The 20155-nt window shown below is 42.5% G+C and overlaps 1 protein-coding gene and 1 pseudogene across 1 annotated transcript; one reads left to right on the top strand and one right to left on the bottom strand.

Moving 5' to 3' along the window:
- The first annotated feature begins 715 nt into the window (after positions 1–715).
- LOC106610907 (muscarinic acetylcholine receptor M5-like) lies at positions 716–14936 on the top strand. The gene is made up of 2 exons (XM_014210572.2): positions 716–1107; positions 13263–14936. The coding sequence occupies exon 2, from the start codon at positions 13353–13355 to the stop codon at positions 14934–14936; it is 1584 nt and encodes a 527-aa protein (XP_014066047.2). The 5' UTR covers positions 716–1107; positions 13263–13352.
- Positions 14937–15284: 348 nt separating this feature from the next.
- On the bottom strand, positions 15285–18028 carry LOC123744618 (fibrinogen-like protein 1-like protein; annotated as a pseudogene).
- Positions 18029–20155: the final 2127 nt, after the last annotated feature.

Consider the following 20155-nt stretch of genomic DNA (forward strand, 5'->3'; position numbering starts at 1 on the left):
TATCTGGCCAGGCCAGGTCAACGCTGCCTGTGAAAAGGGGAAAAGCAGCGTGATTTGTGCAGAGGCATAGAAAGCTACAGATGCAGTCTGTGATAGGCGCTACTCACCCAAAGCTGTTCAAATGCAAGGCCACCAATCACAGCTGATAACCTGGACTGTGTCTCCCTGTTGCTCTTTGAGGAGCAACAATAGTTGTGACCTAAGGGCAGTTAAAGGGCTCACTCTGTAGGAGACAGCTCTGCTCTGCTCGTTAGTGCTGCAGATAAACCGGTAACACCGCCCCTTCCTCCCAGTCACAATCCTTCTTTTGCTTATGCGCTAACCTTCCACACCTCCCTTAAGATATCCTCCTCCCTCTCTCCCCCCTCTCTTTTCAGCTCCACAGCTGGGCTGCACGCTTACTGTCCCGAAACATGATGACCCATTCAGCCCTATGGGAATTTCTCCTCCCAGCTGGCGTCAGCTACATCTGTCTGTCAGGGAGGACAGCAGCAGCAGCAGCAGCAGGATCAGGCATCCTCTCCTGTCCTCTCTGCCACAGACACTGACTGAGCTCACACTTTACTGAGAGGGAGGGAGCGTCACCAGACAGCCCACAGCAATTCAGGGGGAAAGTTCTCTCCTTTTCTCTCTCTCTCTCTCTCTCTCTCTCTCTCTCTCTCTCTCGTCTCATCAGAAACCCGTGTCTACTCCTCCAAAGCATTGATTCATTCACAAATAACAAAGTAAGGATATCATGCAATTCGTGGATACTTTTCTTAATTGAACTGCTACGTTGACTGATTTCTGTCCATTTTTGCTCTCCGAAGAGATGTCCTCTCTTCTATTGTCAGCGTTTGAGCGGTGATGACTAAAGCCTTCTGTTCCTCGTCTTACTATTACTCTACACTCTGGGATCTGTCTATCTGGACTTCTGTAGCATGTTGAGATGCGTTCAGAGGGCTTTCTTATCAGCTGTGTCCTCTTCCTCATCCTCTTTCCCAGTGTTGTGAAAACACTTTTCAGCCCTGAAAATTACCTGGAGAGTTCATAGCAAAACAAAGGGATTCAATATGAACTGGGAGAATCTTTGCACATCAAGGAGAAGCTGGATGGTGAAAGTCAACTGTGAGTATGTGTCTGTTCTCTGGCTAGCTCAGTTGTCTCTAGAGAAAACCAAGTGATTCTTCTGGAAGTTTTATATTCACAGACGTGTGACCTCAATAAAGGCGAGCGCAAACTGCTACAAGCATGTCTGAGAGGTCATAGCATGTATATTTAATGCTGCCTTATTCTGTCCTTCTCTTGTCCACATTCTGATTGTGCCCACATTTTCAGGCATGCGTTTACACATGGTTTTAAAATGTGTCTTTTATCCATCCACTATGTTCACATTGTGACCAGATTTAATGATCATTCCCTGTATGCACATTTTTTGGCAGATATTCTTTCAAAATAATATTTATTTATTTTAAGACACATATTGATGCCATAAGTCAATGTTGCCACCTGTCAATGATTTTACAGGACAGGATAATGAGGATTTAAATGGTTTCACTATCCAGACCTGTTTACACTAACGATATCCAGACACAATGGGTCCCTGACTACCTCTAGAGGTGGTCAGGATGACCACATGACAATCAGATCACAATGTGTATTTTAATCGTCTACAGGAAGAGTAGCTGCTATTTTCCCAACAGCTAATGGGGATCCTAATAAAATACCGAAAACCAATACACCTGTCCAAAAATGTGGGCACGATCAGAATGTGGACGAGATCAGGGCAAAGGATGCATGTTAGCACCAGGTATAAACGGGGCTAAGGGAAAGAATTACAGTGTACAGCCACATAGGGTTACTGTATCAAATAGCAGCACATTTAGGTTTCTGCAGTAAATCACTGATGGATGACATAAACAGACAGCTCATGGAAACGTCAAACCTCTCTCTCAGGTCACCTTTCTAGAAATGTCTGTCTCTGTACCTCACTCTCACGTCACATTTCTATACATTTACTACATTTCCTCCCCATTCATCACTTTTAATCTTCTCCTTCATCCATCACTCTATTATCATCTGACAGCCCACTGTGCACCCCCACCCATACATCTCCTTTTCTATATCCCTGACCTATCTCACACTCTGTATCCTTCTGTTTCTTTTTCTCATCCTCCCTTTCCATATTATTAGGTTTTCTTCATCTTCCTCCTTAACTCCTTCTGTTTCCCTTCCCATCCCATCACTCTGGCTCTTTCTTATTCTCTTCTCATTATCCTTCTCTCCTCCATCAATTTCTCCTTTTACCCTGTGAACACTCTTCATATACCTTTCATTTCTCCCTGGAGGCACAGGACTAAGAATGAGCATATGCAGAAAAAAAAACAGTGGCATATGAGGAGAACAACACTGAAGTCCTAGAACTTGCTACCTTGTCAAGTCAACAGAAAAATTATTAGATTCAATTTGGATTTTGTACACGGTGGAATTGTCCCCAAATGGTCCCGAGGAACTAGTTACTGTAAAACCCACAGTAGGCTGTCTCTTATCCTAACGTTCCACTCATCCACCTCCCAATACACCCATTCCTCGATCCCCTGACCTGCTCTTTGACAGAATGAAAACTACAAAAAAAAGGATTAAGCAGTGGAGCGTGATTTTAACGAGTCCTTGCAGAGCCCTCAAACTTGGTGGAGCGTTAAAGAAATGTGGGGAAGCACAAGGCTATCAAATATTCGGGGATAGGTTGCCACAAAACAGGAAGCATCTGCCAAGCTTGGTTTAGTGGTAGCTGTTGTTTCCCTTGTGTCCAGTGGAGCCTCACATATGGGAACTTAAGGTACATTTTGGTACTATCTTATCCCCTTAGCTGCACTATTGGCTCTTTTAAGGTATGAACTGCAAGGGTACAATTATGTACCTATAACTAAAAGGATGTACCTTATAGGGTACCACTACAGTGACGTTTGTACCCCTTTAAGAACACATCTAAACCTTTATTTCTGAGAGTGTATAGGGTTCCTGTATTACTGTATTTCATATTGTATTTCATAGTATTTACATATGTATTTTTCCTTTCAGTTCTACTGACTTTTTGGCAGCAATGACACCTGAGCACATTTCACCCATTTTCATACAGGCAAAATTGCGAGCATATTGAGAAATTGAGTAAATGACCTGAATTTGTTGACAATGTCCATAAGCCCTTTCCACACAGGCCTTGGCAGAGGTAGTGCTGTGTGTGTGTGTGTGTGTGTGTGTGTGTGTGTGTGTGTGTGTGTGTGTGTGTGTGTGTGTGTGTGTGTGTGTGTGTGTGTGTGTGTGTGTGTGTGTGTGTGTGTGTGTGTGTGTGTGTGTGAGAGAGCGAGAGAGCGAGAGAGTCAGGACACATAGAGGATATTTATAATAGCATGGTTCATTCAAATAATCCCATCAGTGTGCCCAAATCCTAATCAAACCAAGGACTTTGGCACACACACAAACAGGCACTCACATATAATAGAGACATGATTCTCTGACTGGAATGACTTGGCATGTTTTGGACTTGGGATAAAAACAACAGAAAACCCTCTAAGGGCACAGACACACGTTTTGCCGTTTTAGAACCTTGTTAGAGCTGTTAATAACACAAATGACTTAAGTCAAACAATAATAATGGTATGAAGTAGAGATGTAGCAGAAGCTCAATGTTCCAGTGGTGATAGAAAAAGAAATCCCCAGGGGGATAGTCAGTATTCTCATCAACAGACATCAAACCGCTATTGTCATCTCCATCAAACTGATCATAAAACGCATGTAATGATCAGACTTAGCGTCTCTCATCTAAATAGAAATGCAATTACAAAGTTTGTCCTCACAGTTGAAAAAGAGAAACTTCGAGTGCTGAAGGGGAAAAATAGTACACACTGAAATTCATTCAATTGAACATTAGGAGATAGATAATGTGTATACAGTAATAGCTATAAATGAATGATTTGAAACAAATGTGAAAAGGATTAATGACAAAAACATGTCAACAGTAGCTACATTCTTAGAAAAAATTTGCTATCTAGAACCTAAAACGGTTATACGGCTGTCCTCATAGGAGAACCCTTTGAAGAATCCTTTTTGGGTCCAGGTGGAACCCTTTTGGGTTCCACGTAAAACCCTTTCCACAGAGGGTTCCCAAAAGAGTTCTACCTTGAACCAAAAAGCGTTCTACCTGAAACCAAAAAGGGTTATCCTATGGGGACAGCCGAAGAACCCTTTAGGAACTATTTTTTTCTGATAGTGTATGTGTATAAGAGTGTATGTGGAAAGCTTTAGAGGACTGGTTTTACTTGAGCAAAGTAAATGTCAATAATCAAGAAGACTGTCGCAACATCCCACCTGAAATGTTTCTCCTTGCTCATATAATCCCCCTCTCTACCTACTACACTGCACCCTGCCTCAGGGGAATCCTGTCATAGGTCCTCCTCTAGAATGCCAGATATGCTGGGATCTTAAGCATGGGTCACTGGAATGACTAGAGGCATGCGGGATACACTGTGCCAAAAAGCCTTCGGCCGCTCTCCAGAGCACACACACAGAACGCGTGCACACACTCTGGCTTTTTCTCTCTCTCTCTCTTACACACACACACACACACACACACACACACACACACACACACACACACACACACACACACACACACACACACACACACACACACACACACACACACACACACACACACACACACACACCTCATCCACACACACGTACACATCCTCATCTTCATTCACTATTAGCTTTACCCAAGCACACACACATGAGTAGCGCTGCAGTGCGGGGCTGGAGTCATGCAGCCACAGTAGGGTGCAGGGAAAGGTTCAACGTGACTCTGAGGAGTGGTCAGTGCCAGCGCATGTGGAGACTAGTGGACAGAGAAGCCATGGCAATGGAGGGCTGGTAGCTGACTGCCAATGGACCTAGAGGTAATGAGCCTGTCATCCTTTGGAATGGACCTCTGAGATGTGCCATAGATTCATTCATACACACCTGACCGTACACCTGACCAATGTAACGAGGTGAAAGCCAAGATTGAATCAGATCAAGCGTTAACTGGCGATAGCCAAAACCCGCATAGCTGATGTTTTGGCGGTGTCGGAGGTGTATTTGCATTGGAACTGTCAAATCAATGAGCAGCTGCTCTTGATCACTGTCATTAGGGCACACCCATCCCACTCACGTTAGAAGTTCAGAAGGAGAAAGTGTAGGCTATATAGAAATAATTAGGCTCAAATTAAAAATCATTGAACAAAATAATGAGGATTTCTATCAGCCTTATTGACATGTACATTACAAGTCCCCTTCCAGTGTTTGAACTTGTAACCAATGCTGCATGGGAGTTCTCGTAATGCGACTCCTTGCAGCCAATTACAATGTTCACTTTAGATACAATGCCAGGAGCCACTTGTGGACTTGACAGCTCTAACACAGTTCCACCTCAGACACCTTCAAAACAACCCCTATGCAGATGTCGGCTAAAGCGGATCGTGCCCTTATGCGTGCATTCAATCTGTAGCGCCAAAGATCCGCACTATAGCCAGCGTGATTTAAAGGCAATGTTCCGCATTGGCAAAGACGCTGCATATGTCAGTTCAATCTAAAATGACCTTTAAATTATGATTGCACTATAAGGCCGATCTTTCGCTCTACGGATTGAATGCAGCCCTTAGAATCCATGTAACTTACAGGTTTTATTGTGATTGTAGTTGAGCTAACACTCAAAACGCAAAGATACGGAAGGCAGACAAATTATTAAAAAGGATACAAATATACAGTACAAATATACTGTAGATAGTCAGATTGAAATAGAAATAGATCAGATCTCACTTCCGCCTCTGACATAATGTCAGAGAGTAGACTAGACTACTTCCCACCCCATCTCTCCCCATTTAAAAAGCTTTTACCTCAGAACAAGACAACGATAACAGACGATTCCCCCATGTGCGTCACGCTTGTTGCTGTTCTGCAAACATCCCCCCCCCCCAAAATTGCTAAAACAGACTATTTATTAATTATTTGTAGTAAAACTGGAGCTATGTTTGGGCTTGCCTTACTGAGCATACAGTGGCGCTAAGATGTTTCCCTACAATTCCGGATTTAGTGTAGGTCCATTGAGCTGGCAAGCTGCTGAAGTCCCCAAGCTTTGAACTCACTGCTGGTGTTAGTCTGACCATTATGACTCATGTTTTGCACCATTTTTGGGGAGAAATGGAAGTTGTGAGTTCTTGCTTTGTTCAAGCCTTTCTCAGGTTACACTTCCTCCTCAATTGCTTACAAAATATTTGTGGAATGGAACAATGGTTTTCTTTGGCCCTACTATTTAGTGTCTCGTGCTGTGTGTTTGTGTGTTTGTGTGTACCTGTATACGTGCATGCATTTTTGCCTGAGTGTGTGTGTGTGTGTGTGTGTGTGTGTGTGTGTGTGTGTGTGTGTGTGTGTGTGTGTGTGTGTGTGTGTGTGTGTGTGTGTGTGTGTGTGTGTGTGTGTGTGTGTGTATATTTAAGCATGAGAGTCATTTTTGAGTCAGAGACTGATCTCGAGAACGCCTCGTCACTCAAGTGTCTGTGCATACTAGTCATAATTAATTCATCCACTTCCTGGCATGGAACTAGCTGACTGAGAGAGTGGCCTGGCCTACCTCTCCAGCCCTTTTTACTGCAAGAGGAGAACAAGCTCTTGCTGGAGACCCTCAGTCTACTACACAAGGGCTTACTCCTCAAGCACACATATTCCCATTCGCTAGGTGTAAAAAATGGACAGAGGTGCCAACCTAGAGTACCATTGTCGAGGGAGGCCAGTAAGGTTACTTTGAACTTGATTACGTCTGCCATTTTGCCTCATGATCAAATAAAAAATGGATTTCTTCGTGGCAAGCAGTTCATGGCGAATGAGAGCGTCAGCGTGAGAGACCGATAGATTGAAGAAAAAATATAGAAAGGGAGAGAGAAGAAGAGAGATTAGTTCAGAATCTAAAAGGACAGTGCAGAGAAAAAAACAGCTGCCAAGTGCTACCTGGGCTCTCCAGTGCTGTGATGTCGATTATGTGAGTGATAAAATGTCACAGTAACAAGCTGAAGGGCGATCCAAGGGTTCACTGAGCCTCCCTGTGGTGAGTGGAATGTTATTTGTGTGGGCCTCAGGCTACCACAGTGTGCCAACAGAATACCAATGAGTGGAGAAGTTACTTAGAAGGATAGGTCACTGTAATTTAGTTGGTAGAGCATGGTGCTTGCAACGCCAGGATAATGGGTTCAATTCCCAGGACCACCCGCACGTAAAATATATGCATGTATGACTTTTGGTAAATGGCATATATTATTATTATAGGTCACAATAGGGTCAAAATACTACTGGAAGGTGAACTGACAGAGACATAGATTAATCTACCAATGCTGAGATGATAACAGATGAGATCTTCTGATATCCAGGATCAGAAAAGGAGTAGGTGGTAGTCTATCATAATAGTTATACTGAGACAGCCAATCTAAAACGGGGAAAGAAGTTGAGCAAGATATTGCACACATGTACTGTAAATGTTTCCATTGTTACAACAGGACTCAAAATGTATTTGAGGACCATATGAATACTGTGTTTCATTCATTTTGGGACAAAGATCTCATAATGGAGATGTTTTGAGAAGGGGATCGACCAAGCAGGTGTCTATTATTGAGTGATCCCATTGATCCTAAGTATCATGGACGAGGTACTGTACGGTGGATGCCCTAAACTCAGCATCTGTGATGCCACCTTCACCCCCTCTCAATAAAATAGACATTGGAAAATAATAGGACTTTGACGATTATGTCGATTTTTGTCGATTTTTTTTGGAGCTTGTAATGTATCTTTGAAAATTAGCTACAGCATTTACGACACAGCTTTGGTGACATCCCTGTCCCAAAACCGTATGATTTTGACCATTTGGAACTTTTTCTAAAAAGCTTCTCCTCCCAACATGCCGTTCTGCTCGTAAGATGATTACCAACTTTCAGCATTGGGGAAGCTACTCTGAAAATATAGTTTACGAAGCTACCAATTACTTCATACTGGAAGAAGTTATGCTCCACTAAAGAAACAGTGATAAAAAATCATATCTAAATCTGAAATATCATAGATAACAAATTGCAAGAACAGATCACACTGGAATCAGATGTTAACAGAAGGTTTAATTTAGCCTATTAAATACTAAAACAATGTTTCTAGTGAGGATTAGGAAGGTCTCATGCCCGAAAACAATTAAGGAAATGATTGTCTACTTCTTGCCATATTTTTGTTGTGTAGTTCCTGTAGTTAGCTACACCACTACATGGCAATAAAGTAATTACCTACTGAAAATTAGCCACCAAGATTTGAGTTTAGTTCAACTACCACCAAGCTACTGCAAAATGTAGTTAAGTTAGTTGAACTACATGTAGTAGCTCAAACAGGCGTGCAACTTTGGTTTTAGAAGTGGGGGAGACATATATATTTTTTTATCCAGTCAGATAAACACTCCAAACAGCCTACCCAACCACTCGGAGGCGTCCACATGTTCCTAAAGAACACCGTTGCCTTGTTTTGTATCACATTCCAATGATAAAACTGGGGGGGACAAAAATGAAATTTCAGAATGTGTGTGGGGGACATGTCCCCCCCGTCCCCAGTGAATGTTGCGCCCCTTGTTCAACTACTCCCCGACACTGCCAACGTTACCATCTTCATGTAAAAATGACAAACTGCTGTTGAGTAAACTATATCTACTTGAAGATAAAGTGTAATACCCCCCTTCCTAAAATGTATATAATAAGACAATATTGATGATTATATGATTATTGTCCCAGCCCTAGAAAGTAACATTACCCATGTTGGATATTCTCCAGCAGCACTCCAGATGACGTGGGACATTGGGTACTTTAGGCTCATGGCAGCACGGAAATACTGTACAGAGGTGCTAGTGGGCTTCGACTGATTACCGCTGTGATATCCATGTAGCGAGCATCCATGTCAGCTCGGCAAGATCAGGCGGCATGCGAGGCTAGCTAGTGGGAGCATGGTTTCAAACATAGGCACGGGTTGGCAATGGCAAACGCTACAAATGCTACCATCCAGATACCTTCAAGCTTCAACCAATTTTCATGTACAGTATCACCCATGTTCATGGTAGTAGACACAGTCAAACATATACATCAAATATGACACACTACATGTTGCTCACATTTCTTTTAACCATACCATTCTTTCATCTCACCATCATTAGAGCTGTGGTTTTCTTTTCCTACTTGCAGTGTTGTCCAGAACAAAATAGAAATGATAGGAAAAAAAACTTTGCTTTCATGTGACCGAGAAACACAGGGCAGAATAAATGATAGCAATCACTCCAATCACTATTTCATTCCCACAGACTCTAAGGGTGCTATTACATTGACATATGCCTGAGTTCATCATTAAATTTAATAACCTGGCAGGAAGAAATAGGCAGAATGTTGAAACGAGTTCTTGAAGTGCCTGTCTCCAGGGCTAGATTTAGGACACTGTAATAACCCATTTGGTTGGAACCGGTCCCAAGGTTGCATGTTCAATTCCCATCGAGGCATTATAACAAACTCATCAGGATCTGTAGATGACTTTGGAGAAAAAGTGTTCATGGTAGGGATCGGCGTCCCGTCAACGGGACAGTTGTATATCATGCAGCGCCTTGTGTCACAATCGCAGATTTTAGAGAAACAACAAATGTCAGTACATATAAGTGTCTTATATCGGCTAAAGCTTAAATTCTTGTTAATATATCTGCACTGTCCAATTTACAGTAGCTATTACTGCGAAAAAAGTGCCATGCTATTGTTTGAGGAGAGCTCCTAACAACAAAACCAAGTTCTCTCACGTCACCCCCGCACCTCCACTCTCTCCACTGGCTTCCAGTCGAAGCTCGCATCCGCTACAAGACCATGGTGCTTGCCTACGGAGCTGTGAGGGGAACGGCACCTCCGTACCTTCAGGCTCTGATCAGGCCCTACACCCAAACAAGGGCACTGCGTTCATCCACCTCTGGCCTACTCGCCTCCCTACCTCTGAGGAAGCACAGTTCCCGCTCAGCCCAGTCAAAACTGTTCGCTGCTCTGGCACCCCAATGGTGGAACAAGCTCCCTCACGACGCCAGGACAGCGGAGTCAATCACCACCTTCCGGAGACACCTGAAACCCCACCTCTTTAAGGAATACCTGGGATAGGATAAAGTAATCCTTCTAACCCCCCCTTAAAAGATTTAGATGCACTATTGTAAAGTGGTTGTTCCACTGGATATTATAAGGTGAATGCACCAATTTGTAAGTCGCTCTGGATAAGAGCGTCTGCTAAATGACTTAAATGTAAATGTAAATGATAAATTCACCTCTGAAGGTGAAATGTGTACTTACATTCTGAAACCTTGCTCTGATTTATCATCCAAAGGGTCCCAGAGATAACACGAAGTGTCGTTTTGTTAGATAAAATCCCTTTTCATATCTTAAAAAGGTTCATATAGCATGCAGGATCGATTTTGTATTTCCACTTGTTCAATTTGCAAAGAAAGGAATCTGTGAAAATCTAACCCTAAACATTGTGTCAACAAGTCACATCCCGTTCGTATGTATTCCTCAGAGATCCTAGAACGTAACCAGACTTTACTATATCATTAGGGGTGTAGTATACCCTATAGGACACCAAATTTGGTCAGAGAGCAATGCCTCCATGGCACGCCGATGACGCGGGCGGTCTTCACTTCATCAACTGTAACTTTGTCAAATAAGCACCAATCGGGGTCAAACAAAGCTAGCTAGATAGCCAATCAGCTGGGCTTTATGGGAGTGTCGGGAAACCCCATATCTCTCGGAAAATGTAGCTGCTAACCTTGTGCGACAGCAAGCCTTTTCCTTTTGGACAAAAATGATAAGAATATGGAGAGTTATGTGTAACGGGTGTCATAATGATCAGACCAAAACGCAGCGGGAATATGTATACTCATCTTCTTTTTTAATGTTGAAGAAGGAAAACAAACAAATCACGTATACAAATACAATAAACGACACTAACAGTCCTGTCAGGTGCAGACACAAAACAGGATACAACTACCCACAATTCCCATTACAAACACACCCCCATACATAGGACCTTCAATCAGAGGCAACGAGGAACAGCTGCCTCCAATTGAAGGCCAATCCCAATTAACTAAACATAGAACTAAACAACCTAGATCTAACATAGAAATACACTAACCTAGAACATAACCCAAAAACCCCGGAACACTCTAAACAAACACCCCTCTACATAAACACATAGCCCAACAAACCCCGAACCACATAAAACAAACACCCCCTGCCGCGTCCTGACCAAACTACAATAACAAATAACCCATTTACTGGTCAGAACGTGACATTATGAAGTTATGAAAACTGGGTGTTTTGCAAATGTTGAACTTATAATATGGCTACTAATACTGAAAAAGCTAAATCAAAGTCCAAGTATACAGATTTGACGATATTCTTGCAGAAAAATGTAATGTGAATGTAAACGTCTCCTTCACGATTTGCCCAAATGTACCTGGGTGACTTCACACTAAATGTCGTGTATGTTGCTCATACTTCAAGTTATCCATCTGAAACTTTGCACATACACTGCTGCCATCTTGTGGACACCATCGGAACAACCAGAGTGATGGCTAGATGTGTGACCTTTCTGTTGCATTTCAAAGATGGTGGTAGAAAAAAAGGTTTTTTTTTTCTTTGTGTTTTCTACTACCAGATCTATTGTGTTATATTCTCCTACATTCAATTCACATTTCCACAAACTTCAATGTGTTTCCTTTCAAATGGTACCAAGAATATCCATATCCTTGCTTCAGGGTCTGAGCTACAGGCAGTTAGATTTGGGTATGTCATTTTAGGCGAAAATTGAAAAAAAGAAGAAGAAGTGCTAAATAACTAATGGACAATTCAGGTAGCCTGTCTGTTTGTTGCACAGTTTCAATCTACTTAATCACAAGCCATGACATCGATAACATTTAAAAACCCAGTCAACCCAGTCAGAAGCATAGTGAAGAGACTGAAGCCAGGATAACAGTACGGAAACATTGAAACAAAGACATATGCCAACGTATTGGGATTTAGCACCCCCAGCATCCCCATAGTGATCTGAGGTGGATTAATCTCACATAAAGGTGTGTGGAGAAACTGCAAAGGTCCAGGTTAATTTGTGCTTTATCAATCCCCGTCGGTACACATGGAGTTCTAAGCTAAGTGACCTACGAACTGGGATGCTGCTCTTCTTTCAGCTGGGTGAACTCAGCCAGGAGGCAGAGCAAACACCTGCTACAACCTACATCTCACTAGACAAATCAAACAAGCTCTAGGGACAGAAATGACAGCTCATTTTGTCTGTTAGTTGATTGATCCCTCAGTACAAAACTCAAGCATATTTCCTCTAGCTCCACTGATATCAGTCTTTGTCATCCAGAAGCAATCCCTTCATCATCTCCCTGGTTACAGAGAGCCACCGAGACAATACTGTGACATCTAAATCCATTTAATACAGACAATAAACATGCTTGCTGATATTAATGAACAAAGGACTCATTTTTGAATGACCTGGATTTCAAGTGTCACAGCTGTTTGGCTAGACTGCTTAAAATGAACAGTGTGCTCATCTGTGAAGCCTTGTTGTCTGCTGATGTACCTCTGTACTGTAACAAACTGTCTGTAATAGACCTCAATACAGCCACCTATGCATATATACTAGCTGAATTAACAAGAACTAGAGCAAAGGATACGTGAGTGCTTATATGACCTAATGGCCCTAACATGTTCAGCCATGCATTCATTCACTACTGTAAGTCGCTCTGGATAAGAGCGTCTGCTAAATGACTAAAATGTAAATATATGACATTGTTCTACATTAGCTTTTTTTGGCAGTAATCATACACTTTTATATGACACAGCACGAACATGCATACTACATGTAGGTGCTATTATCACATGTTAATTATATTGAGGTCCTAAACAGTCTTACTGAGTGGTTTTTCAAGGTGCATGGTCCCCATCTTTGGCCAGTGTAAGCATTGGTGCCCTACCTACTAACTCACATGCTGATGATTGTTGATTATTACTGCCATCTAGTGGCTAGTGGCTAGTGGCTCTTGTGGCGCTACTCATTCATTTACATGGAGTTTTGAGTTTGCATCAGGAGATCACCTCTAAACTGCATTTGTTATTTTATTAACTCTCTTTATTATTTCTTCTTTTCAGGATATCCTACTCAAGATGGTGCACCCGACAGACTACTCTCTCATAGTCATACCACTGATACCACAATAAGGACAACGTGAGAGAAACAACATGGAAAGTGAAGGAATACAGAACTCATCTAGAAATGGCAATGCGACTGACATCCACCTTGCCACACACAGTCTATGGGAGGTCATAACCATAGCAACTGTGTCGGCCATCGTGAGCCTGATTACGATAGTGGGCAACATCCTAGTGATGCTGTCGTTTAAGGTAAACAGCCAGCTGAAGACAGTCAACAACTACTATCTGCTGAGTTTGGCTGTAGCTGACCTCATTATAGGTGTGTTCTCTATGAACCTCTACACCTCCTACATACTGATGGGATACTGGGCACTGGGGAGTATCGCCTGTGACCTCTGGTTGGCTTTGGACTACGTGGCTAGTAATGCATCAGTGATGAACCTGCTGGTCATCAGTTTTGACCGGTACTTCTCTATCACCCGACCTCTGACCTATAGAGCCAAGCGCACCCCCAAACGGGCTGGGGTCATGATAGGCATGGCCTGGCTGGTGTCCCTCATCCTGTGGGCCCCTCCCATACTGTGTTGGCAGTATTTTGTGGGGAAAAGGACAGTCCCTGAGAGGCAGTGTCAGATCCAGTTCTTCTCTGAGCCAGTGATAACATTTGGGACAGCCATTGCTGCGTTTTACATCCCTGTGTCCATCATGACCATCCTTTACTGTCGGATCTACAAGGAGACGGAGCGTCGCACAAAGGACCTCGCTGAGCTCCAGGGCATCAACAGTTCCACAGACGCTGGTACCACCAAGCCCCAGAAAACCATAATCAGATCCTGCTTCAACTGCAACCAGCTCAGCTCTGCCTCCCGGGACAGAACCCGGGCCTCCTGGTCCTCCTCCAACAGGAGCCACGCAGCCAAATCAGCCGCTGCCACCAACAACGAGTGGTGCAAGAGCGACCAGCTGACCACCTTCAACAGCTATGCCTCCTCGGAGGACGAAGAGCGGCCCATGTCCCCGGGGGTCTTCCAGCCCACCTACCGAAACCAGTCATGTGGGCCGAGCATGGGTGCAGAGGGCTGTGAGAATGAGCAGCTCAGCAGTTACGAGGACAACTTCTTCCACACCCCTCCCAAGACCAACTCCCATAAGAGCAAGAAGTGTGTGTCCTACAAGTTTAAACCAGTTCCCAAAGATACTTCCAGTGGTGCCCAGCAGAGCAAGAACGGGGACACCAACATGGTCCCATCATCTTTCTCCTCAGCAGACTCCATGAGTGCCCCACCCTCCACTACTTCCTGCAAGCCAATAGATGCAACTCTGAAGATCCAGCTGACCAAGAGAAAGAGGATGGTGCTGATCAAGGAGAGGAAGGCTGCCCAGACTCTCAGTGCCATCCTGCTGGCCTTTATCCTGACGTGGACACCATACAACATCATGGTGCTCATCTCCACCTTCTGCTCTGACTGTATCCCTGTGTCTCTCTGGCACCTGGGCTACTGGCTGTGCTATGTCAACAGCACAGTCAACCCCATGTGCTACGCGCTCTGCAACAAGACCTTTCAGAAGACCTTTCGCATGCTGCTGCTTTGTCAGTGGAAGAAGAAGAGAGTGGAAGAGAAACTCTACTGGTTCGGGCAAAACCCTGTAGTGAGCAGCAAACTAACTTGAGCCATTCACTCTGTCCTTCCAGGGGAACAAGTATGAAGACTATATGACTCAGATACACATGGACATATTTCTGTTTGGTACTTGAATTATGCCTACAGGTAGGGTGTGTCAAATGTACAAAAGTTAGAGACAAGACTAGTTTGTTCGTGGTATTGTTCTTTAATCAGTATTTTGCTTACTGCTCACAAGAAATACAAAAGTGCTTTGCCGAAAATGTTGACACTGTACACCAATACATCATTGAATATGAAAATATTTTTTAAAAAATAACCCGACATGCACAAAAAAGTGAGAGATATTTTATTAAAAAAAAAAAAAAATCTGATTGTTTTATAGGTATTATGTTAGACTACATTGTGTTTGCTTTAAGGGCTATCACAGTTTTTGACTTGGTTTTAAAGCGAGCTGGATAACAAATAATTGTACACTCATCAAAGCCTTGTTCACGTGTGGCATTCACTTTAGTCAGATACAAACAATAAAACCTTCAACAGCCAATCTTTCCACAAGCGCAAACACACAGTCCAAATGAAGCAAGACAGCACAGAAACACAGGGGAAGAGATTTGATTAAAGTAAATGCTGAGGTTTCAGTATCAAATTCTTCTATATAACTATTACTTTTATTATCGACTCAGCAGCTTTAAAGTGCACATAAATTTCATAAAACGTGATTTTATGCTATAGTTCATGGGACACTTCCGCATAAAGTATACACCTGACCAGGCAAGTGCACAGATAGGGTTCTACCTGTGCCGTCCCACCTGCCCCTTTGCCCTCCCACTCGCCAAGTGCCCTTTTGGGGGTGGTATATATACTTTTTTTGGTGTACAGGTTTTTGTTGTTCTGATCTCACTGCACCCAAGTCATTGTGACGTCATCAAGTTCAGATAAGAATTAGTGGGTACCTCTTTGTTTGACGGTTAAGACCCAAGGATGAAATCTTATCAGGGAGTGATTTCATCTGCCCAGGGTCACTATAATTCACTTAGCACAGTGACAGCTCTCTACACATTTACATTCAGGGGGAGAGCAGGGTTTGATTCATGCACTGTTCTGTGTCATGTATTCATTACAATCTGTTTAACGTCCATCTGTCCTCAGGATACAGGCCTTTGTTTTGGTCATTCCGTATTGGACTGTATCATTCTCATCTACCCATTGATAGAAATAACATAAAAAAGAATAATAATGACATCGCTGAGTACTACTTGCAATTGATCATAAGAAAATCTACTGTAAATGTACTGTATAGAATCTTATTTTATTCAGTACATATTGTTTTTTCTACCAACAACCAACACATACATAGGTTATTCGTTCAGTGATATTGGGTGAGTGAGTAAAAATACTGCAAATGTTGTATTACACGTGTAATAAGCTATCATATCATGACCACAAAATGTTTTGTATCGGTGATCATTTAGACTACAAAAAAACTGCACTTGCAATTTTGGGGGAGAAGGTCGAGGAGGAGACTTAACAATAGATTTTTTATTACTTAAAAAAAATTGTGACAAGTATATTACAGTATTTTTGTCTCTGTGTATTTCTGAATTAAACGTGTTGAACTGTCTCTATTACGTAAACAATGTTTTGAGAACCACTGCATAAGTACAACCGCATATTATCAGGAATCAAGGTAAGACCCAAGTGCAGACTGTGTGAAGTAACAATGTTTATTGTAACCACAGGGGCAGGCAAATGACAGGTCAAGGCAGGCAGGGGTCGATAATCCAGAGCAGAGGCCAAGGTACAGGACAGCAGGCAGGCTCTGGGTTAGAGACAGGCAGTGGTCAGGTACAGAGTCAGGACAGGCAAAGGTCAAAAAGCAGCAGGACGAGAAAAAGAGAGACTAGGGAAAAGCAGGAGCTGAGACAAACCGCTGGTAGGCTTGAACAAACAAGACGAACTGGCAACAGACAGACAGAAAACACAGGTATAAATACCCAGGGGATAATGGGGAAGATGGGCGACACCTGGAGGGGGGTGGAGACAAGCACAAGGACATGTGAAACAGATCAGGGCGTGACACCTATGGTATTGATCAACCTAATCTCTAGACAACACTCACAGTTCATTCTTCCTACAGTCCCCAGTGTTGACAACCATCACTGTGTCCGAGGGTTTTACCATCATCCAGGCGTACTTATACAGGTGGTCCTTGTTGCAGTCCTTCTGCCAGTACATGACGTTCCTGCGGTTTAGGTTGGCTCCAGCACAGGCATCATACCTCCAGCCCCCTCCTGCCACACCCCAAAACTTCAGTTCGGCACAGTTCTGGAAGTAGTTGTCGTTGTCTCGGTCCATGGTGGTAAACCTCTGGTTGTCATGCAGGTATTTCTCTGTGTCTTGGGTGAGAGCGTCTAAGGCAGAGCCCTGGAACAGACCAAGATGCAGCCTGAACCCAGACCGCTCTTCCTCCACCATAAAAAGGACATACTCGCCCATCTTGGTGATGGTAATCTTTGTTCACTAGCTTGACAAACAGCTTGTAGCATCCAGGCCCTTGGGGGAGGTGGTGGAGGAGTTCGTTCCCCAGCCAGTGGTCACCAGTCAGGAACCCTGCTTGTATTCGACACAGGTGCAGTTGAAGTCCACGCTGCTGTTGACCGTGATGTCCTGTACTAAGGTCCAACTACCCTCTTGTATGGTGCAGTAGGCCAGGATGGGGTAGTCACCAGACTGAATCAGGTAGACTCCAACTCTGACCTGAACCCCTGAACCCATCAACATCTCATAACAGTATCTGGGGTACTCTGCAGGGTGAAATAGCAACTAACTGAATTAACACCCACAGTACAAAGAGTTGATGGGTAACATGAGGTCAAGCTGAATAAATCAAAGCAGATAATCTGGATTGCTTTTTCGAAGCATTACTTACACCTTTTCAAGGTACTATGATGATGATTAAAGGGCTACTTCAGGATTTTGGAAATTAAGCCCTTTATCTACTTCCCCAGACACAGATGAACTGGTAGATTTTTATGTCTGCATGCAGTTTGAAGGAAGTTTCTAACTAGTGTTTGCGCAATGACTGGAAGTCTATGGCAACTGCTAGCATGCTAGTAGATACCATAGACTTACAGACATTGCGCTAATCCTAATTAGCATTGGCACCCAAAACTACCTCTAACTTTCTTCATACAGGATGCAGACTTAGAGACATTTTACATTTACATTTTAGTCATTTAGCAGACGCTCTTATCCAGAGCGACTTACAGTAGTGAATGCATACATTTCATACAATTTCATACATTTTTTTTTCTGTGCTGGCCCCCCGTGGGAATCGAACCCACAACCCTGGTGTTGCAAACACCATGCTCTACCAACTGAGCTACAGGGAAGGCTAAAAATGGTATCCACGAGTTCATCTGACTCTGAGGAAGTAGATAAAGGGCTTCATTGACAAAATCCCGAGGTATCCCTTTAAACTGCCACTCCCTGTCTTTTCAGCGTTGGACTAATCCTCATGGCAATTGGCAGTTCCAACACACATGGGATTTCAACGTGTCATCAAACATCAATGCTCTAACATAATTTCTCAGCTGTTTAGTATGACAGAAGTGTGTCACAACGATACACTATTGCTCTTATTAGCAGATAACAAATGTGAAACGTGTAACAAGTGTATAGAAACGATGATGCAGAAGGGTCAATAAGTCATTCGGTCTAGACTTTGGCATTTGAACTATCTCCAGAATAATGGAGACTCAAAACAAAACTTGTTTGTCTATCAGCAAAGATATAAGACTTAAAATTACCACACATAGCCCACACATACAGTAGGGCTTCTCATTCTACATCATCAGAGAAGTAAAGCCCTTCTCAATCAATAAAATGTAAAGCCCAAATTAAATCCCCCTGAAATGATACATGACAACTACAGATCAGACTATTTAAGGTATTTGGAAGTAAGTATTTTGATTATTATTATTTTTAAACACAAGTAGTGTAGGAATGTATTTGGAAATACACAGTTCCAAAATGCTATATACACACATTTTTCATATTGGTGTTTTTTCATCAGAAATGATTGCTTATGATTGCCTTCTTGTGTGAGTGTAAAATAGTACTGTTCAGATGCTTTATTCATAGATTTGAAATATTGAAATGTTTTTTGTTTTTTGTTGCAAAATGCTATACAGTGCCTAGTGAAAGTCTATTCACTCCTTGCACAGTCTTCACATTTTGCTGCCTTAAAGGTAAATCTAAATAAAATGATTAAAGGATGGACAATTAAAGGATGGAATTGTTTTCCCTATAGATCTACAAAACCTACTCCACATATTCAAAGTGAAAGAAAGTTAGAGAAAATGTCTAAATTAATTAACAATAAAATAACAAAGATGTCTTGATTGTGTAAGTCTTCACACCCCAGAGTTAATACTTGGTGGAAGCACCTTTGGCAGCCATTACAGCTGTGAATAATTTTGAATAATATTCTACAAATTTTGCATAATTATTAGGGCAACATATGTCCATTGTTTTTGTCAGAATAACTCAAGCTCATTCAATTTGGTTGGGAATCATTGATGGACAGTAATATTCAAACCTTGTCTCTGAATTTCAAGCAGGACTTAGACTAGACCACTCAGGAACACTCAACACCTCTTGGAAAGCCATTCTGGTGTGTCTTTGGCATAAAAATGTGTGTCATTGTCTCGCTGAAAATGAACAGCTATCCCAGGGTTAGATTTTCAGAAGACTGTGGCGGGTTTTTCTTTATCTTTTTACCTGGGCTTTCCTCCTTTCATATTTATTTTGATCCAGACAAACTCCCCAGTCCCTGCCGAAGACAAGCATACCCATAACATGATGCTGCCACTACAATACTTGAAAATACAGAGGGTTTCACTGTGTTGTGTTGTATTGGATTTGACCCAAACCTGTCGTTTTTTAATTTAGGCCAAAAAGTGAATGTTTTTGCCATGTTGTCTTGCAGTTTTACTTAACGGCCTTGTTTAAAACAGAATGTATGATCTGAGGTGGATTTTTTAACACAGGCTTCCTTTTCACTTTATCATACAGGCCTGTAATGTGGAATGAATGCAATGTTGTTGATCCCTTTGTATTTTCAAGTATTGTGGTGAAAGCATCATGTTATGGGTATGCTTGTCATCTGCAGGGACTAGGGAGTTTGTTAGGATGAAAATAAATGTGAAAGGAGCAGAGCCCAGGTAAAAAGATCAAAGGAAACACGCCTCAGTCTTCTGAAAA

Source organism: Salmo salar, chromosome ssa09 (assembly GCF_905237065.1).
Source record: "Salmo salar chromosome ssa09, Ssal_v3.1, whole genome shotgun sequence".
In the NCBI taxonomy this organism is placed as follows: Eukaryota; Metazoa; Chordata; class Actinopteri; order Salmoniformes; family Salmonidae; genus Salmo; species Salmo salar.